The sequence below is a fragment of the Schistocerca gregaria genome, chromosome 4, assembly GCF_023897955.1.
Source record: "Schistocerca gregaria isolate iqSchGreg1 chromosome 4, iqSchGreg1.2, whole genome shotgun sequence".
Taxonomy (NCBI): Eukaryota; Metazoa; Arthropoda; class Insecta; order Orthoptera; family Acrididae; genus Schistocerca; species Schistocerca gregaria.
In genome coordinates, this window is record NC_064923.1 from 701,109,989 (window position 1) to 701,132,218 (window position 22,230).

Here is a 22,230-nt window from a genome sequence, read left to right on the forward strand (position 1 = left end):
GATGGTGGTGCATTGAACATTGAAACCAGTGTATTAATAATACTACTTTGCCATCGGGAACGAAACTTTTTATAGCACTAATAGTTCGGCGATAACTACAGTGACAACGTCGCCATTTGAAACTGACTTTTTGATTTTAATACGTTTTTATGTGTCAAATGAGGGTGACAAATGCACCCACCAAAACGTTCATCTGTCGGTGCTGGGGAGTGAGGGAACGTGGGGTGTGAGGAAATGAGAACAGTACGACACGTTTTTAAGCTAGCAGACTTTTATTGTAGGAAGAGCAGACTTGGTTCTCACAGGTTGTACTTGATGAGGGCGGCCAGGAGACCCTGGAAGGGAGCGTTGTAGTCGAGCGCGACCTCGTTCTTCTGGGCGTCCTGGCGGGTGTCCACGTAGTCGTCGTTGGCGCCGGGTCCTCCCACCAGTGCGCCGTTCAGCACGTGCGCGTTCACCTGGGCGCCGTTGAACGTGTTCCAGTCGCACGTGGCCGGCGCGTCGGGACACGAGCTGCGGACAAAACGGAAAGGCACGGTACTCCCGTCGTTTTCTTTCATGCTGACCGCTTATCCAGGCCATTAATTCATGTTTTCCACTAATAAACACTGTCAAAGATGTTAAACATTACTGGAAGATAAGTTCTAGTTCACTCCAATATCGTAGATACAGGGTGTTTCAAAAATGACCGGTATATTTGAAACGGCAATAAAAACTAAACGAGCAGCGATAGAAATACATCGTTTGTTGCAATATGCTTGGGACAACAGTACATTTTCAGGCGCACAAACTTTCGAAATTACAGTAGTTACAATTTTCAACAACAGATGGCGCTACAAGTGATGTGAAAGATATAGAAGACAACGCAGTCTGTGGGTGCGCCATTCTGTACGTCGTCTTTCTGCTGTAAGCGTGTGCTGTTCACAACGTGCAAGTGTGTTGTGGATAACATGGTTTATTCCTTAGAACAGAGGATTTTTCTGGTGTTGGAATTCCACCGCCTAGAACACAGTGTTGTTGCAACAAGACGAAGTTTTCAACGGAGGTTTAATGTAACCAAAGGACCGAAAAGCGATACAATAAAGAATCTGTTTGAAAAATTTCAACGGACTGGGAACGTGACGGATGAATGTGCTGGAAAGGTATGGCGACCGCGTACGGCAACCACAGAGGGCAACGCGCAGCTAGTGCAGCAGGTGATACAACAGTGGCCTCGGGTTTCCGTTCGCCGTGTTGCAGCTGCGGTCCAAATGACGCCAACGTCCACGTATCGTCTCATGCGCCAGAGTTTACACCTCTATCCATACAAAATTCAAACGCGGCAACCCCTCAGCGCCGCTACCATTGCTGCACGAGAGACATTCGCTAACGATATAGTGCACAAGATTGATGACGGCGATATGCATGTGGGCAGCATTTGGTTTACTGACGAAGCTTATTTTTACCTGGACCGCTTCGTCAATAAACAGAACTGGCGCATATGGGGAACCGAAAAGCCCCATGTTGCAGTCCCATCGTCCCTGCATCCTCAAAAAGTACTGGTCTGGGCCGCCATTTCTTCCAAAGGAATCATTGGCCCATTTTTCAGATCCGAAACGATTACTGCATCACGCTATCTGGACATTCTTCGTGAATTTGTGGCGGTACAAACTGCCTTAGACGACACTGCGAACACCTCGTGGTTTATGCAAGATGGTGCCCGGCCACATCGCACGGCTGACGTCTTTAATTTCCTGAATGAATATTTCGGTGATCGTGTGATTGCTTTGGGCTATCCGAAACATACAGGAGGCGGCGTGGATTGGCCTCCCTATTCGCCAGACATGAACCCCTGTGACTTCTTTCTGTGGGGACACTTGAAAGACCAGGTGTACTGCCAGAATCCAGAAACAATTGAACAGCTGAAGCAGTACATCTCATCTGCATGTGAAGCCATTCCGCCAGACACGTTGTCAAAGGTTTCGGGTAACTTCATTCAGAGACTACGCCATATTATTGCTACGCATGGTGGATATGTGGAAAATATCGTACTACAGAATTTCCCAGACCGCAGCGTCATCTGTTGTTGACAATTGTAACTACTGTAATTTCGAAAGTTTGTCTGCCTGAAAATGTACTGTTGTCCCAAGCATATTGCAACAAACGGTGTATTTCTATCGCTGCTCGTTTAGTTTGTATTGCCGTTTCAAATATACCGGTCATTTTTGAAACACCCTGTAACACGGTACACGACGTACGTTCATAGGAAACTCATTCGAGTCTTTATAGCCAATAAAAAGAGAAGAAATTGAAAACAATGTATTATATACGGACAATGCAGTTGTCTCACAGCTTCTGACTTCCTTTCTTTAAAGCAGAAATCGCTAATGGTACTGATTCGACATATTTGTCTCGAGAAATCAGCAAGTGCATTAGTATTTAAAACAACTGTAAATTTCTGCAGTCTCAGTTGCATACTTTTAATTACATGACATGTTTCGATCTCTCTGGATGATCTTCAGGTACAAGTAATCTGATATGTGTTTCTGACGCTCACAAGACGGGCTGCTGACGCAACTACTTAAATCTAAAGATGATCCAGAGAGATCGAGACATGTCATGTGATCAGAAATATGCAACTAAGACTGAAGAATAAATGACAATTGTTTTAAGCACTGATTCAGCCGTTGCATTGCTTCTCTTTGGACTAATAGCTAACTACACCCATTAGATTCTCGTTAAAGTAGAATCTCCGTTCCTTCAGGTGTTTCATCAACTTCTCCTCCCCCTCAAAAGATAAAAGTAGCTTGTTGTTTAAAGTGTGCTGCGTGCACGACGATCAAGAAGTTCTAATGTTTTCCAAGTGGAGTTAAATCAGCAGGCGGCGTATTCTTTCTCAACAAATTTTCCACAACGTTAGTGTACGGGAGAGTGTCGTGTACACTACTAAGTGAAAGGCTGAACTCATGGGTCAAGTTGGGATTTGTCAGCAGTTCGTGTTTTACATACCAGCCAGCGACGTTCATCTGCTACTATCACTGTTACCGATACACAGGGGCGATTTTGCAAGACATAACCTCTTGATTGTATTCCTCAGCAGTTAAAAGACAAGCATTGTCCACTTCTTAGAGAGATTTTTCTTTTTAGCCCTTCTCACCGTTCTGCCAGTTGGTAGCTGCAGGTAAACTAGGGCTTGTTCAACGCATCTGACATCTCATTATGTGACACTCTTAGCACGGGACCATTTGAACATACCTGGAAGTAATAGATACAGTATATTGTATTGCAATATACTAATGTACGTGCACTTCAATTGTTGTCCATAATGTTCACGACATAAGTGAACTATTTGGCCAGCAATGAAACCGATCATTTTTATTGTCTCATCATAGTAGGTGTGATCACTTCTAACAGTGCATCATATCTACATCGCACTGATTTAATAGATTATTAACAAGTTGTCGGCTGTGATGGTTTCGTAGTGAAACTCGTGACTGGTAAATGAGAAGATCCTAGTTGAACAATGGGAATTTGTCACTCTGCCTTTAACCTAACTTTCACCTCTCAATGATGTGAAGATTCGTCAGAAATGTCTCGAGGTTCGCATTCCACGTTAAACTGTAGGTCCTCTTTCCCCAGTAGGACTACTAGGGCTGGTCAGAGATACGGAAGTCGCCGAAGTGGCGTCCAGCTGAAAGACTTACACCAGGGCTTTGAACCACACGAAATTATCATTACTATTATTGACAAGTTCCGCGTGTGCTTTTAGCCATTTCTGATAAAGAAGAACGTACAGCTCTGGAATTGCACTGAATCAGCCAAATGAGTCCCAGATATGTTCAACTGGGTTCAAGCAAGAAAAAAACGATGCCTATTCCTTCTGTAAAATTGAGTGAGCCTTTAATTGTACCAGCATGAGGTAGAACGAAATGTGTAAGGATAGTAGCCCCCATATTTTCAGACTCCAGTGCCGGCAGACTGGGATAATAGTCTGTGATCTGGTTTTCTTTGATTAATTTGGCTGTACGTTAGTTACATTAACAGTAGAAAAGAGCAGCCTATGGCTGTAGGTTTCTCCTGTTTTCGGACATATTCAGTTAATTCGAAACTATTCGGCTACGACCATGCAGCAAATCGACTATCTGTAACACTGAAACCAAAGTGAGAATGGTAGCGTATAGGGCTGTAGGTTTATACCGTGGATTTCAAGTCTGTCAACTCCGAACCTCCCCCCCCCCCCCCCCCCCCCATCCATTTTTGAAGAAGAACTGTGTGGGAACGTAAAGTTTCGGGAAATAGCTGAGCCAATATGTTCAGCGAATGCAGTCGTCATTTATTTTCGACATTCATATCTGTGTACGCGCTAGTGCAGCGACATGTTAATCCCCTGAAACAGTTAACAAGTATTTCGCGAGCGTCGACTGCATGAAACCATACTTGCTCTTTGCGTTCAGCAATTGAGAAACTGTAAAAGAGCAAAACTTCATTTGTACCGTTACAAATGAGAAGCGCTCGACACAGCTTGTCATTGCCGCTTAGTAAACATTCCGTGCCTCTGGAATATCAAACCAGTTCTGCGGCCGGACGAAAATTTCTTACTTTACATCACTCAGCATTTCGTTTCCCAGGGAAATACACTGCCAGAACAGAAAACGGTGTCAGTGTAACAGGACTGTGAGTGTACACCACGTGTATACATTATTTTGTGCATAACATGGCTCGCTCTTTGAGGAACTGGAAGAGCTCCAGATCATCAGCGTCTTGAACAAAACCTTCCTGCTGATTCCAACGAAAACGAAGCAGTATTATGGGCGCAAATAAGCCAAAACAGCGGATATAGTTTGATTATGTCATAATTATTCACGCAGTAGAACAACAACCATCATATATCTACCTGTAACCTCCTGGAATGATTGAAGGTGGAAGATGTTGGGTTGGTTGGGTTGTTTTGGGGAAGAGACCAAACTGCGAGGTCATCGGTCTCATCGGATTAGGGAAGGACGGGGAAGAAGTCGGCCGTGCCCTTTCAAAGGAACCATCCCGGCATTTGTCTGGAGCGATTTAGGGAAATCATGGAAAACCTAAATCAGGATGGCCAGACGCGGGATTTAACTGTCGTCCTCCAGAATGCGAGTCCAGTGTGCTAACCACTGCGCAACCTCGCTCGGTGAAGGTGGACGAGCACGTAAGTCTAGACGTGAGGAATGTAGATGACGGATCGGTACAAGGAATCGTGAAGTTAGCGTAATTCACTTTCAAAACTCTCTTCTGGCTAATTCTTGTGCGCCTTTCGCAGCTGTCGGTCCTTTACCAAGTTTAATTAACAGAAGGGCTGTGGAAATCGTCATGGATTTGCGTAACTAATGCATGAGCTTAGCAGAAATGTTCACGTAATCATAGCAGTGAAGCTACAAGAAAGACTTTGCCTATTAAACAAAGATGAACATACGGATATTTGGTGACTAAATCTGGCAAATACATTTGCTTACTGACCATTTGAGAGGTCTGGTTTCGTACTGAGCACCAATCACTTCTTCTATGAATCATCTGCTGGCGGTATAGAAAGGGAGAAAACCTTACGGTGGCTAACAGTGCGAAGATGTAAGCGGATGTGTAGATGTAACAAGTCCTGTATACTTCTAGAGACGTTCCTTGTTCTAAAGAGTGTTTACAACTGAGTTTCTTTCTCAGCCGTTGACACTGAAAACTGATGGACGACTTACCTGGAGCGGTGATGCGGGCTGCGTGGGTAGTTGCTGTCGATGCCGCACACGTAGCTGAAGCCGGTATCTCCCAGGGCGTAGCCCATCTGCTCCTTCACCATATTGCGGTACGCTGTTGGGTTGATTCCACGGTCGGACGCCTGCAGCAGAGGAACAACTCTCACCATGCGCTCTACGTACCGCTGTTACAATGGTCTCAGAACACACTCCTCAATAGACGGATGAGCAAAAGATTATGAGTAGTTTCCACCATGAGACTGATTGACGCCTGGTGGCACTGAGGTAAGTGACGCGTTAAGGAAAGTACACAGCCCAGTCACATTAATTTGACCACTACCTCTGTCCTAGGTCAACGTGCTATAACCAAAGACGGCGTGTGGCAACACTCGCAGTGGATAGTATATAAAGCATTTCAGAGGTATGTCGAAAAAAGTGCACTCATCGTCGTGGTGTTATCTGCTGTCAAAAAGGCGTGATCATTGACTTTCGCCCCGAGGGTAGCGTTTCCGAAACGGCTAAGTTTGTAAGCTGTTTGCGTTCCGAACCGGCAGCAGAGGTCACCGATGACAGAGGTACGGCTGTGGGGATGTTTATGGGCAAACAGATGTGCAGCTGTTGAACAACTGACCGCCCAGGTGAACCAAGAAGCTACCAGCAGTGTCTCTCCAACAACTGTTCACCGAACATTACTTCGTATGGGCCACCGCTGCAGACACCTGGTTTGTACACCCATGTTAACTGCTGTTCTGCGTCGACGAAGGTTGGAATTTTCACGCCAATACTTCATTGAACATCTGCTGAGTGGCGGCAGATGGCATTTTCAGATGAGTCACTTTTTATGCTCTGTCGGACAGATGGTCGTTGACGAGTACAGTCAGAAAGGTCCACGTCGAAGGAGGGAATGTTATTGTCTGGGGAATGTTTCTGTGCTATTCCATAGGTGATCTCGTCATTTTGGGAGCATAATGGATCAACGCAAGACTGTACCTATCTTTTGGGACCATGTACACCCCTATATGCAGTTTCTTTATTAAGCAGATGGTCGTAATGTTCCGGCTTATCAGTCTATACTGGCACTATTTTAAAAGCTCTAGCAAACTTAACATCGCTTACAAAAAGTTTATAACCTAGCAGTTTGAGTCGTAAGTATCTGTCGCGGAAGGGAGTGGAGCTGTTGGGAATCACGTGCGGAGTGTAGACAACTGTGTGTTACTTACTGGCGTGAGGAAATGGTCAAGTAGCGCGACTAATTCTAACCTTACATGATGCCACCCAGAGAGGAAAGTGTTGAATTTCAAATGTAATCATATTGTTTAGGTTTATCGCTGGTGGCAGGCCAGGTTTGTGACAAATTAATATCAACATCGTGTCAGAATGACAATCCTGTCTGACCGAGACCTCTGGCGGTTCTCAGCATTTGTATTTGAAAATTTCTTGCCTTGAGAAACATAAATTTCCATAGGGAGTCTGCAGTTGTCCTTCTTGTCCTGTTTTTGAATGCTCCAAACAGATGATATGGATATGCACACAAGAAACTCTTGCTCATTTACGTCCACGAAAGTTTCCAATTACACTGGGCGAAAATAACAACATTGGCTTTTTAAGGACTTGGTACGTATTATGTGATGAGATGAATCAGTGTTCTACCACTATGCGAATGACGTGGAGCGTTGTGTTCCTCGAGGATCTCAGGAAGCCTTCCGAGAGGACTAAGTTCAAGAGAGATGCAGCAGGCACAGGGACGTCTTTTTATTGCTATAATTACACGAAACTGGTTCCTGTGTAGCAAGCCACCAAGGCGTTTCTGGGTCCAGTGTAACGTTGTTTCAGTTTGTCTTCCCACCCTGAGAACACATGATTGACAAGACTGAAGTCTCTGGTTCTGGGGTACTTACCATCATGCAGATGAACATCGCGCCGGCCATGTTCCTCAGGGATCCCCACTCTCCCAGGAAGATGAGACCCTTGGGCGTCCTCTGCTGGTTGTTCATCAGATTGTCGCAGTAGTTCTGTACAGTTGTCTTGTACGTCTGGTCACTCGTGAACCGCGCAATCATAACCTGTACAGAAAATAGTTACAGTTAAAAAGAAGCCCTACGAACAAAGCATAAATGACAGTTTTTTAAATTAGTGCAAAATAATTTACACTTGCATGATGCAGCGATTTGTTCCTAGAGCATCACGTGTACAACATTTCATTTTTAATTTTTTTTAAATAGCTGATTTTCGCCCCTGTCCATAAATGCGTCATCTGTAGACAGACTTTCTTCTTTACCGAATGACATATCGAAGTAATTAAGTCTTGGATACGTATTCCGCAGGAGAGGTCATTGAGACCCCTGTCTGTTCGTCTGGACTTCGGTACTTTATTTTGCCCTATTCAGTGCTCAGCAATTAATCTCATAATTTTCGCAGTTTTGGTCCACAATGTAAGCAAAACTGAGATAAGTAAGAGGAAATTTCGCTGAACCTTAGCTTTGTAACAGGAGTCTAAAAATAACTGTATGTAAATAATAAAACAAATAAATAACAATTCTTGATGCGATGCTTATTTTAGTAAACCCATAGCCGATGCTCTTCTTCCGGCAACTCTTATCTGACAGAGCACTGCTCTGTCTGTAACGACCACAATGCTGCGACAACATTAAGTTCAATCCTAAATTTTTCAATCTTAAACTTTTCCAGCTGGAGGACATCTACAGCTTTGGTATATTATACACTCCTGGAAATGGAAAAAAGAACACATTGACACCGGTGTGTCAGACCCACCATACTTGCTCCGGACACTGCGAGAGGGCTGTACAAGCAATGATCACACGCACGGCACAGCGGACACACCAGGAACCGCGGTGTTGGCCGTCGAATGGCGCTAGCTGCGCAGCATTTGTGCACCGCCGCCGTCAGTGTCAGCCAGTTTGCCGTGGCATACGGAGCTCCATCGCAGTCTTTAACACTGGTAGCATACCGCGACAGCGTGGACGTGAACCGTATGTGCAGTTGACGGACTTTGAGCGAGGGCGTATAGTGGGCATGCGGGAGGCCGGGTGGACGTACCGCCGAATTGCTCAATACGTGGGGCGTGAGGTCTCCACAGTACATCGATGTTGTCGCCAGTGGTCGGCGGAAGGTGCACGTGCCCGTCGACCTGGGACCGGACCGCAGCGACGCACGGATGCACTCCAAGACCGTAGGATCCTACGCAGTGCCGTAGGGGACCGCACCGTCACTTTTCACCAAATTAGGGACACTGTTACTCCTGGGGTATCGGTGATTACCATTCGCAACCGTCCCCATGAAGCTGGGCTACGGTCCCGCACACCGTTAGGCCGTCTTCCGCTCACGCCCCAACATCGTGCAGCCCGTCTCCAGTGGTGTCGCGACAGGCGTGAATGGAGGGACGAATGGAGACGTGTCGTCTTCAGCGATGAGAGTCGCTTCTGCCTTGGTGCCAATGATGGTCGTATGCGTGTTTGGCGCCGTGCAGGTGAGCGCCACAATCAGGACTGCATACGACCGAGGCACACAGGGCCTACACCCGGTATCATGGTGTGGGGAGCGATCTCCTACACTGGCCGTACACCTCTGGTGATCGTCGAGGGGACACTGAATAGTGCACGGTACATCCAAACCGTCATCGAACCCATCGTTCTACCATTCCTAGACCGGCAAGGGAACTTGCTGTTCCAACAGGACAATGCACGTCCGCATGTATCCCGTGCCACCCAACGTGCTCTAGAAGGTGTAAGTCAACTACCCTGGCCAGCAAGATCTCGGGATCTGTCCCCCATTGAGCATGTTTGGGACTGGATGAAGCGTTGTCTCACGCGGTCTGCACGTCCAGCACGAACGCTGGTCCAACTGAGGCGCCAGGTGGAAATGGCATGGCTAGCCGTTCCACAGGACTACATCCATCATCTCTACGATCCTCTCCATGGGAGAATAGCAGCCTGCATTGCTGCGAAAGGTGGATATACACTGTACTATTGCCGACATTGTGCATGCTCTGTTGCCTATGTGTATGTGCCTGTGGTTCTGTCAGTGTGATCATGTGATGTATCTGACCCCAGGAATGTGTCAATAAAGTTTCCCCTTCCTGGGACAATGAATTCACGGTGTTCTTATTTCAATTTCCAGGAGTGTAGATCCTGTTTCGCACTATGGACGTCACACGGTAGGAAGACAGGAAGATTACATTTTAACATGTCGTTGAGTCATGGTCATTCTATCTGAAATCAGAGAGACATGCTGAAGCGGATCGGTCGTGTGATTCCCAAGATAGTGAAGAAGGCATCGTCAAGGAAGAGAGTGAGCGATTTTGCACATTTTTATTCAGGATGAGTAGGATTCGATCCCTGCTCTGCACTGTGGGCAGTCCGCGAAGAGAGACGGACACTCAGTAAGTACAATATACTTGATGGTTTACAGAAGGACACGTTTACCTGCACGTGCAAAATCTAGAGTTCTAGGGCAGTGCACAGTATCAAGGGGCAGTGTATCAGTATGACACACCAGTCAAAGTCGTCATTTGTCTAAAGCGTATGCACTGAACAGGGCGTGCATTGGACATTTAGCATGGATTTTGTTGTTAGCGCGTATACAGTATCTGTTGTTTTATCATTGTAATGTTCATTACTAATGACATAAAGGACGCACAACAAGTATTACATGAATAACTGAGAGTGGTAAAGTGCCGCGTAAGTAAATATTGCCGGTCGGGGTGACCGAGCGGTTCCAGGCGCTAAGTCTAGAACTGCGCGACCGCTACGGTGTGATGTCCTTAGGTTAGTTAGGTTTAAGTAGTTCTAAGTCTAGGAGACTGATGACTTCAGAAGTTAGGTCCCATAGTGCTCAGAGCCATTTTTTTAAGTAAATATTGTCAGAGACTCTACAGAGGGAAAAAATGCCCAGGCGGCGAACACATCACAGTTGACAGTTGACAGATGAAAATTAGACCGTTGGAGATTCAAGACAATTGTGAGCAGATAGTCCAGATTGATGACCGTTGTTTTTATGAATCAGTGGTTTTAAAAGCAAGAATTCCAACAGTCCTTGTCTTGAACAGCAGTATTAATTTTATCTGTTACAAACAAAACTTATTAAGTCGGCTACCACTGTTAGAAATACTTGAGGATCTGGATTAACACTTTTCTGCTGTTGTTTTTGCATGTCACCTGATCAATAGGTATTTTATAAGAAATATTTAGGTTGGTAGAACTGAAAGGAAAGTTGCCCTTTGGAACCACAAATGGAGTTTTAGTGGAGTTTTGTTGAGAAAGAGATTAGACGTACTTTACGGCTTCAGTTATGACTTTTGTGACGGACTTCAATCTGCTACGGGCATCAACTAGACAGACCTTTCTGGCAAATTATGATGAAAATTCCGCTCGAGATTCCTGTCATGATCTTCGATGGTCGAACTGAGGCCTTCTCTTGGTTGGGATGGTAGAAGTTTCATAGTTTCGTGCGAGATATGCGACGCATCGTCTCATTGGAGCTCACTGAGAAGGTACTGCAAGTCACTGTACACGTGTTTCCAATGTCGACAGGATTAGTCGCTGTCGGCTGCAGCTGACTCGCTTCTAGCAAAGCAAACCTCAACAGTATCATAGGCGAGGTCCTTACCGTCGCTCCACTGGACTTCTCGTCCCAGCCGTAGCCGCTCCTGTACTGAAGACCTCCTTCATTGTAGAGCTCGATGGCACGGTTGAGGTAGCTCTCGGAGGCCGTGGCGCGGTACAGCCACACCGCTGCCCAGGGCAGCTCGTCGGCGTACCCATTGGAGCTGGAAAAAGAGAAATGGTTCATGATATTATCCAGTGTCGTGCTGACGCGAAGCATGTGCTCTGGGTACCATATCGAAGTCATCATGGCGAAAAGGTGAACGTAGCTGCCTCACAACCTACAAGACGCATTACACATCTTAGATACGCTTCAGTAAAATGTAGAAGCGTGCTTTTTAGTTGGAAGTTTCGCAGTATCACCATTGAAAATGTGGACATTCTTTCGTTTTGCGCCGATGAGACGACGAGCAACAGAACTTATGTTGTGAGTACTTGTACTACAGCTGCTGCTGCCACTAACAGTGATAACAGTAAAAGTGATAATAATAATGGTAATAATAACAATAACGATAGTGGCAGATATAAAAAGACTTTATAATGTACAAAATAGATGCTTCTGATATAGCAAGTTGCGGTCAAAGGAAATTTAGAGACAGCTCCAGTAAAGAATACTGGGAAATGCGGAACATCTGTTTGGAAAGAAGGATGTATAAGGGCAACGAGTGCGAACGGACACAATGGTAACCTTATTTATGCTTAAGCAGATATGTCATTAATTGTCTTCTAAAGCTGGAGATGATATTATTTAGTTCCCAAATGTATTGCGGGAGGTTATTCTAGAGTCGGGTCCCTGCTAATGAGAAGTACATTGAGAAAGTGGCTGAACGTTGGACAGAAAGGATTTTGCTCCGATGGGAACGGGTGTTTCTGCCCTGTTGTTCAGACAAGAGCGTTAAGGTCGAGGAGAGATACGCGGGACAGTATACGTTGATAGGACAGTAGAGAAGACGGAGGGTATGGAAATCCCTGCGCTTGTCTGCACGCAGCCAGGATAGCGGTGCATATGACGGTGAAATATTATCACTGAGTCGAACACCATAGGTATACCGAACCCAGGCATTCGTAACCAGTTCCAGGCACCGTGAGCTTTCCTGAGAAAGTTCTTGCAGGATAACATTGCTGTACTCAATAACTGGAAGTATAAGTGCTTGTGTCGGTCCTACCCGTTTTGAGACTTTGGCTTCGGAACAAGGTTGCGGACGAGAGTCAACGTCGCGTGTGCTTTACCGAACGAAACTCCTTGCAGATACGTAGTATCTGGTAGAGTGCGTCAAATGAGCGCAACGAGCTCAGTGCGGAACTTACCCATAGAAACTGGCGGCGGCGGAAACGCTGTCCGAGTACACGCCACGGTAGCTGTCTGCAAAGTTGAAGAGCGCCTTGGCGTGCGACAGCAGTGTGTTGGCGTAGTTGTCGTCCACCCCCTTGAAGACCAGCGAGGCGGCAGCGAAGGCGGCGGCTGTCTCAGCGGCTACGTCAGAACCTGCAGGAAGCGAGGTACCCGTGACGCCAGTGGGTCGGCGAGAGCTTTGCACAGTGGACAAAATAGTTTGAACATCCATATAATCAGTTGTAAATTACAAATTTTTAATTGCAACCGGTTAAGCATTAGGCAGTGTGTCTGTGCTTCTGAATGGATCTAATACGAGACATCGGTTCCGAAATGAAGATAATCTAAATGACAGTAATACGTCACTCGACCTTCTGACGTTACAGTCAATAAATAATCAATATTAGCTGTGCAGATCACTTTAAGACTTCCGGTGCCCATATCTTATTTTACTGAAAAGAAACTGAATAATACACTACTGGCCATTAAAACTGCTACACCACGAAGATGAAGTGCTACAGACGCGAAATTTAACCGACAGGAAAAAGATGCTGTGATATGTAAATGTTTAGCTCTTCAGAGCATTCACACAAAGTTGTCGCCGGTGGCGACAACTACAACGTGCTGACATGAAGAAAGTTTCCAACCGATTTCTCATACAAAAAGAGCAGTTGACCGGCGTTTCCTGGTGAAACCTTGTTGTGATGCCTCGTGTAAGGAGGAGAAATGCGTACCATCACGTTTCCGACTTTGATAAAGTTCGGATTGTAGCCTATCGCGATTTCAGTTTATCGTATCGCGACATTGCTGCTCGCGTTGGTCGAGATCCGATGACTGTTTGCAGAATATGGAATCGGTGGGTTCAGGAGTGTAATACGGAACACCATGATGGATCCCAACGATCTCGTATCACTAGCAGTCGAGATGATAGGCATCTTATCCGTATGGCTGTAACGGATCGTGCAGCCACGTCTCGATCCCTGAGTCTACAAGATAGGGACGTTTGCAAGACAACAGCCATCTGCACGAACAGTTCGATGACGTTTGCAGCAGCATGGACTATGGCTCGGAGACCATGGCTGCGGTTATCCTTGACGCTGTATCACAGACAGGAGCACCTGCGATGGTGTACTCAACGACGAACCTGGGTGCACGAAGGGCAAAACGTCAATTTTTCGATGAATCCAGGTTCTGTTTAAAGCATCATAATGGTCGCATCCGTGTTTGGCAACATCGCGCTGAACGCACATTGGAAGCGTGTATTCGTCATCGCCATACTGGCGTATCACCCAGCGTGATGGTATGGGGTGCCATTGGTTACACGTCTCGGCCTCGGTCACCTCTTGTTCGCATTGACGGCACTTTAAACAGTGGACGTTACATTTCAGATGTGTTACGACCCGTTGCTCTACCCTTCATTTCATCCCTGCGAAACCCTACATTTCAGCAGGATAATGCACGACCGCATGTTTCAGGTCCTGAACGGGCCTTTCTCGATACAGAAAATGTTTGACTGCTGGCCTGGCCAGAACATTCTCCAGATCTCTCACCAATTGAAAACGCCTGGTCAATGGTGGCCGAGCAACAGGCTTGTCACAATACGCCAGTCACTACTCCTGATGAACTGTGGTATCGTGTTGAAGCTGCATGGGCAGCTGTACCTGTACACGCCATCCAAGCTCTGTTTGACTCAATGCCCAGGCGTATCAATGCCGTTATTACGGCCAGAGGTGGTTGTTCTGGGTACTGATTTCTCATGTTCTGTGCACCCAAATTGCATGAAAATGTAATCACATGTCAGTTCTAGTATAATATATTTGCCAATAAATAGCCGTTTATCATCTGCATTTCTTCTTGGTGCAGCAATTTTAATGGCCATTAGTCTATTCCTTCAAACTGACATTTTTATCAGTATTAGCAACTGGAAGAGGTGGAGTTACGAGTATGTATTCAGGGTCGCAAAATTGCTGTAAATATAAAAGAATGTGATACATAAACCAGAATTTTTAATTTAAAATAAAAACAACAGCCTAACCAGAAAAAAGGAAAGAAGAAAGCTGCTCTAGGGACGCCACATTTGCTTTCTTCATGCTTTTCCCATTGTTCTATTGGTTTCCCATTTACGCACGACCTACTTTCACTTTACAACTCGTCACCTCTTTTCACTGTGCTACTGTGAACACACAATCTGTGCCTGTATTTTTTACTTACACCTTCTTAAGGTTCTTAACCGTCGATCTGTCACTGTATTAGATTTCATTACAACAAATCATCACTCAATACCGACGCGTTTTTGAGAGATCGAAAACATTTGAAACGCATATTTCCATAGGAAATTCATTATAATGTAAAACCCATCAAATAAAAATTCGAACTAAAACAATGAACTCGATACGACCGCGAAAGTCGTTAGACATCCGAAACGGTCGAAATTAGTCAGGTACACAATATAGACGCCTTACGGAGCGGTATCAGAGCGAAGAAGGAAACTTGTATCGATTGATTTGAAGAAAAAGTGACATCTAGTTAATAACTAGAAACCTAAGCATGTGTTGTTTGAGGTAAAACATAATACATAGCACTAATAGTGGAGCTAGGTAGATAAAATACTTCCCCAATTTCCCCTGTACCGAAATCTTCTTCTCCAAATATTTCCCCAAGGTTTCCGTTTCCCCAAAAGTTCCCCCAGAAAAATATTTTTCCCCAAAATTACGAAAATAGGCCAATATGGAGCCGCTGTGTTGGATGATAACAGAGTTAGTCAACAAGAATGATTTAAAAATGGCAAAATGATCGAGTATTTCTGTTGCTAACTGAATGCCCCGGACTGCGTCGGCTGTTTTCATTCGGCTGCTCCCATAGACTGGTTTGACTTGAATGAATAAAGGAGCAATTCAACTGATAGGTGAAATTACAACCTAAAGGGTGGACTGCTTCCAACAAACGACTGAAGTGACTGTTGTCAGTCGGTCGCTCCCATCACTAAAAGTGCATTCATGAATTTGTAGAAGAATTTACGGTTGCAGTAGGTGGCATTCTAAGGATTGAAAAAGGTGCGTGTTAGGAAACTATTCCACAGGAAAGCTTGTTGGATCTTTTCCCGATGTGGTGGGTCGTTTATGGATGACTGACGTCTCATGAAACTACGCTGGAAGAGTGTAACGCTAAAAAGCATTTCAAAGAGTAATGAAAGGAAAAGGAACCTTAGCGTGCAGCTGTTGCGTATTGGATTAGAGAGGACAGCCTATACATACCTGGTGCACTGGTGGTGATCTTGTACGAGGGCCTGTCCATGGTCATGTCCTCGGGGCGGCCCCAGTAGTTGTGGTCGGCTGTGCCGTCGCCCACCTGGACGTAGAGCTCGTTGTCAGAGATGTGCGCCTTGATGAGGTAGTCCATGCCCCAGCGGATGCAGTTGCGTGCCTCGTCCATGACGCCGGCGCTCGTGTAGCCGTCGCCCCAGTCCAGGATACCCCAAGCCAGCGTCGTCATGGCGAACGCCATGGGGAAGCCGAACTTGACATGGTCGCCCGCTGCGCAAAAGTAGACGGCCTCATTGTTTAGCACGTCCTCAAGTCTCGCTCAGGTACGAGATAACTAAAAGCCTAGACTCACACTTGTCAATTTTATTCACTGGTTATCGGTTTCAGTTACTTAACCACAATTAGTCCATTAGCATCCTGCCAACGTGGAGGGAATGTCGATTAGTACATAGGTCGGTAACCGTCGCTTGCGTGATGGTAGACTTTTAGTTACCTCTACCTCGGATCTGCTGAAGTGAAATGATCGTTTGGGGCTGTTCGTCCACCTGCTGCGAGTCTTTCTACTTGCCGCCGCTTCGGCAACTTGCCCGTTAATAAAGACGAGATAAAATGATTAGGACAACACAAAGTAGATCCCGAGCGAAGAATGTCTTCGAACGAAAACAAATCGAACCCATGATTCCAGGATCTAGAGTCACCGACGATAACCACTTTTTCTTTTTAAACATATAATTTTATTAACAAATGGTTATTATGTGCAAGAAAAATCTCAATAAAATGTATGTCTTAAATAATTTAAATAAAGAAAAAATGTAACAGTAACAGAAACTTCTTGAGCGGTTGTTGTAAAACTTAAATTTGTTTTTGTTAAGTGTGCTGTTCTCTTCTCTGTCTTGCTTCAATCCTCTAATAGATTCTCCTATTTTAAGACTGTAATATGATACTTCAAGCAAGTTGCCAAATAATCTTTTTGTGTTACGGATCCTTTTGGTTTTCCTAGATCATTTCCATGTGGCTAATCAAGTTGATAAAGTTATCACATTCTCTTACGTTAATTATGTAACTGGCATAATGTCCCAGTAACCACAGTACAGTGTTATTTTTTGTGATGGGATGCAGTTTGGATGGGGGGCGAGGTAGGATGTTTGTCGCGTAGCTGGTTTCGGAGCTCCTTGTTAGCAGGGCAAGTCTCTCCTGATCCATCCTCCAGTTGCATAAATGACCACAACCAGTAAAACGGTGAAGAAGAGAATCAGATAACCCACATGAGTGCTACTAAGTCCGTTTCTATGGAGCTTTCCGATAGTTGCAATGTTGACGACCGTGTACCACGTGGACGTAATGTCAGATAGTATTTTTATAGTATGTTCGTCCATCTATGTAACTGGCTGGAGGTAGAGTTCTCTACTATGTTTTAATTTGTAGCTAATTTTGCTTGCGTAGATAGGAGAAAGCACACTAGCTGGGCGCTCGCTTTGAAAAAGCTTTGTCGTGATATTGCCTGGACTTTCTTTTCGCAGTGTTGTTATTCTCTTGTGGAACAACGCTCTTGCTTCTCTGTTAATGTGGAAAACTTCCAGCCCACCAGATTCCCGCGATTTGGCTAGTGTATCATATGACAGCTTGAATATGCTTTCCTTCCTAGGAGTCGCATTATCCTGGTGCCCTGGATTTTTTGAATCGAAAAGAACTGCTCCCATATACCATGAGCTTCTGACCTCTTATCTGATGGTATGGTAAGGTATGGTATGGTACTGGTGTCACAGCAAGCGCACACGGTAAGCTTGTGGAAGCTTTATGCCGCCCCGTTAGGGCGCGAACATTTCAAGCTTACACTGTGTCGTCAAAAGTCGTGGGAAGGAACTGTGACACTAGTCGGTCGTTGGCTACTGTAGCGTACCCTTGTATTTGTATCCTTACAGCCGTAGTAGAAATGGGTTCCTGACGTCCCACATTCAAATCTACGCGAGCGCCTAGAATAGCTCTGCAGAGGCATGAGACGTTCGTTCGTCAAACACTAGCGATCGTCCTGTGTGGCGTGTGGAAACTTCGTCTCTCTGATAGTGAAGATTCGTTCAAGGCTCTGTTGGACTCAGAAACACAAATTCTTGTGTTATCTTCTGTATGCTATGCCCCATGGGTCTTGCACCGATTATCATCCCAAGTTCTTAGTCGGTTAACTTGCTCTACACCGAGCAGTACGCAACATTTAACCACAATTTTCGGGCGTCGTACAAAATGGGATAATCCATTGACCTTTGACCTCTCAGTTTGTTAACATTATGTGTCTTAATAAAACGACGTTGAAATGCTGTTGGTGTAATGTTCACTTTACTTCTTGTAATGGAGGACGGCATTACCATTTCAGTATCGCATTTCCTAAATTTCTGATCTGGCTGACCAGTGGGAAACTGACTCACCCCACCTAGGGGCTTGGGAAGGGAACGGACTCTCTCTCCCTCTGACTGTAGTCATATGTCCCCTCCTCGTAGCACAGTCCCGAGTACGCTCTTGCTCCATGGTCTATCGGTTTTGAAAAGACTGAGCTATATTGTGCATTATAGGGTCCGGTATGCAGGAGAATCTCTTTCTCCCTTACTTCGTCAAAAGAAAGGCTGTAAAACTGTCCTGCAAAGTCAAAATAACGATTAAGATTTAAGGCTGTTCTCAGCTTTGGGAGCTGCGGTAGCCTGACGTGTGAGCGTGCTCAGCGATCGCTCTGTACTCACCATCGTAGTATCCTCCAGTGAGGTCCTCTCCGTTCTGGCCCCTGTCGTTGAGCGCCGAGTCTCCCCTCCAGTAGAGGGAGCTGTCCATGCCCGACAGCTTGCCTGACCGCTGCGCCTGGTAGAACAGCAGCGACTTCTGCAGCGCGTCCTTGTAGTCATAGGCTGCAACACCGGAAAAAAGCGCCTCCGTTAGTCAACTGTGCAATGAGACTGATGCTGGGGATCGCAAATAAACTCCAGGCAGACAGCTCTCACACACCACATGTTACATTGTATCATGGAGAAAATCTTTCCAAGTACGGGTTCTTATTTTCGAATCAAATAACATCAGAAAGAGCTCGCTTGGTACCGTCATCACCTTCCGTTTCACGTACACAGTCATGATAAAATCTTGGTGGATAATGGAAACGTTTGGGATTCCGTTTTATAGTACAATGCGAGAAACGAAGTGAACTGACAAGAACAGCAGGGTTCTCAACAGAATCGACGACGAGGAGAGGAATGTGTGGAGAATGGCTAGCAAAAGGTATGGGAAAATCAGAAACGTGTTAAGTAATAAAACTTCCACTGTACTAAAGGGCAAATCATGTTGAGAAAGTCAAAGTTAAATGCACGGTAATGCAGAGGAGTGAAAACAGGCGATACGTAGGAAACAGATTAGGAAAAAAGATACACAGCATTACTGGCGAGATTTGTCATTTAAACGGCAAAACAGCTGATGGTGGCTGAAATGAAAAGGGCACAAAATGTAGTCTGGCAATAGCAAGTGAAAAAGAGAAATATTTTACATCTAATTTAAATTAAAGTGTTAGGAAGACACATAGAAATTAAAGACATTTGCTTCGATTGGGCACTGATATAAATCAACGAGGAAGGTTGATAATTTGTGCCGAACTGGGATTCGACCCAGGGTCTCCTGCTTAGTAGGCGGAAGCGCTGACCACAACGACAGGCGGACACAGTGGTCATCGCAACTGCACGGACTACCGTAGCACGATTCCCGTCAGACCCAAATTCTCAGACTATCCACCCACTGTTGATGTAGTGCCCCTTGTCCATTATTCTCATTACTCGCAGAATTTCGCCGAGTCCCGTAACAGTTCGAAAATAGTTTTTGTCTCGGGCGTAAGTTTGTATGGAAGTGACTCGTAGACGACAAGGAACGAACAGAAACTTTTGAAATGTGGTGATGCAGAAGAAAGTTGAAAATCAGATCGAATAACTAATTAAGAGGTAGTCAGTGAATCTGGAGAGTAATAAATGTATGGCACCATTAATCGGTTGGTAGGACAGACCCTGATGCATAAACGATTAGTGACTCGGGCTATGGAGGAAAGTGTGTTTGGTAAAAATTGTAGAGGGAGACCAAAGCATGAGCACAGTAGCAGGTTCACGTGGATGTAGGTTGTATTAGCTGTATCCAAATGAAGAGACTTGCACAGAATGTACTGACATGCAAAGCGAGAGGTCGCAAACGATAACAAGAGATGGTGCATGTTGTGGTGATCTTGGGTAACACAAAAGGGTAGGATTAATAAGACGTGGTCTGAAATTGATCAAGTAGCGGTAACAATATCCCACAATGTGTTGCCACGTTATGGCTGGAAATAAATATTTATTTTTATTGATGCAGGTAACTCTTGCTTTACAGGAACAGCTTAAGCTAACAGCAACTATCGAAGTAATGATAGCCAATCTCAATGCTGGAATTTTTTTTCAACATGATAATTGACTGAGCTGAATTCTGGGCTTAAAAATAATTGAACTCATTGTCTACAAACGATGTTTATGGTAGATGTATAAGTTCTGCTCCACAAGCACTCTCAGGCTGTCTTCTTCAAATTGCTCAGAGAAAAAGAGAGATCAGAACTAATACTGCAAAGGAGGCGACAGCCGAGCATCAGTAACAGACGGCAGAGCTCATAGTTCCTAGAAATGCACCTACCTTGGCTCGAGGCCAAGAGGCCGAGTAAGAAGAACACGCAGATCCGCGCCATCGTGCACAGCTGGCGTCCGGATACGCCTCCGGCTTATATAGGCGCGAAACGAGTTATTTTTGCGGTTGATTACACAAGTGTTATTTGTGATGATGGTGGCCAAGATACGAATCGCACTTGCCTCTATTGAGAGTTCTGCGCGATAAAGGAACAGCACGAGTAAACAAGGTGGCAGGAGAAAGAGCAGCTGATTAGAGGGCTCGTCTGGGTGTGTCGTAGCTTTTCGAGTGGGAAACATAATTACCCGGCATTCAGGTAGTACCATGGGAACTGCACGATAACAGAGCTAAGTGATTTGTGCCAACAGCTTCTCGAAGCTTTTCACGTGGCCCAAGCATGGCCGCGGGCGCCCGCAGAAATTTATGCAAGAGGGGGCTAGTCTCTAAAATTGCCATTTTTTATACCAGAAACCTGAGAAAGTTTTGTTGAGGGTTAACGAAAATAACCAGCAAAACTGCTTCTGATTATGACACCCGGAAGAGAAAAAAGAGGAAATAAACATTAAAGACATTAATTAAGTTTAGGAACCTTTCCTTACTTACAGAACTCCACATTTGATCATCTTAATGCATTTATTACAACATTTTCATCCTTTCCATTCTTTTTGATGTTGACTGACATAATTAATGTTTATATAAAGTTTTCTGAAAGCTACGTTTTAGGTTTGTTTTGGTTAAAGTGTGACAAGGCAAATGTGGAAGACCTCCCAAAACGTTAACATATTACCCAGCACAATCTACTCTTAATGACCTCGGACTGAAGCAAGATGATCGTTGTCCTTTTTTTATCATCAGTCTTCTGACTAGTTTGATGCGGCCCATCACGAATTCTTCTCCGACGACAACGTCCACATGTCAAAATAGCACTTGCAACCTACGCCCTCAATTATTTGCCGGATGTATTCCAATTTCTGTCTTCCTCTACAGTTTTTACCCTCTACAGCTCCGTCTAGTACCATGGACGTTATTCCTTGATGTCTTAAACAGATGACCTACCATCCTTTCCCTTCGTGTTTTCAGCGTCTTCGACATATTCGTTTAATAGTCGATTCTGCAGAGAACTTCCTCAGTCCTTACCTTATCAGTCCATCTAGTTTTCAAAATTCTTCTGTGTCACCACATCTCAAATGCTACTGTTCTCTTCTTTCCGGGTTTTCCCCCAGTCCGTGTTTCACTACCATACAATACTGTGCTCCTAACGTGATGATGATGATGATGATGATGATGATGATGAGGTCCCATACTCCGAGGAGCGTAGGGGACGATGCGGGAGACCCGCACCGCTCTACTAGTGGAGTGGTTTGCCATTGTCTTCCTCCGACCGTGATGCTGATGAATGATGGTGATGAAGACGACACAACAACACTCAGTCATCACGAGGCAGGAAAAATCCCTGACCCCGCCGGCAATCGAACCCTGGACCCCGTGCGCGGGAAACGAGAACGCTACCGCCAGGCCACGAGCTGCGGACGCTCCTACCGTTGATTCTCAGAAATTCCTTCCTCAGACTAGCGCCTATGTTTGATACTAGTAGACTTCTCTTCGCCAGGAATGCCCTCTTTGTAACTGCTAGTCTGCTTTTGATGTCC

At 45.2% G+C, this 22,230-nt stretch overlaps 1 protein-coding gene across 1 annotated transcript; it reads right to left on the reverse strand.

Moving 5' to 3' along the window:
• Window positions 1-253: 253 nt before the first annotated feature.
• Window positions 254-20,695, reverse strand: LOC126268128 (endoglucanase E-4-like). The gene is made up of 8 exons (XM_049973658.1): window positions 20,591-20,695; window positions 18,646-18,807; window positions 15,908-16,186; window positions 12,629-12,806; window positions 11,325-11,484; window positions 7,598-7,762; window positions 5,703-5,842; window positions 254-513 (listed from the first exon to the last, which is right to left on the reverse strand). Exons 1-8 carry the CDS (start codon window positions 20,640-20,642, stop codon window positions 300-302), a joined length of 1,350 nt encoding a protein of 449 aa, XP_049829615.1. The 5' UTR covers window positions 20,643-20,695; the 3' UTR covers window positions 254-299.
• Between the last annotated feature and the right edge of the window lie 1,535 nt (window positions 20,696-22,230).

Excerpts from the sequence above, each read along its gene's own strand:
- LOC126268128 (XM_049973658.1), bottom strand. The coding sequence starts at position 20,642 with ATGGCGCGGATCTGCGTGTTCTTCTTACTCGGCCTCTTGGCCTCGAGC. Across the intron at positions 16,187-18,645 it reads CACTGGAGGATACTACGATG|CGGGCGACCATGTCAAGTTC; the intron begins GTGAGTACAGAG and ends ACTTTTGCGCAG. Across the intron at positions 11,485-12,628 it reads GCCGCCGCCAGTTTCTATGG|CTCCAATGGGTACGCCGACG; the intron begins GTAAGTTCCGCA and ends CTCTTTTTCCAG.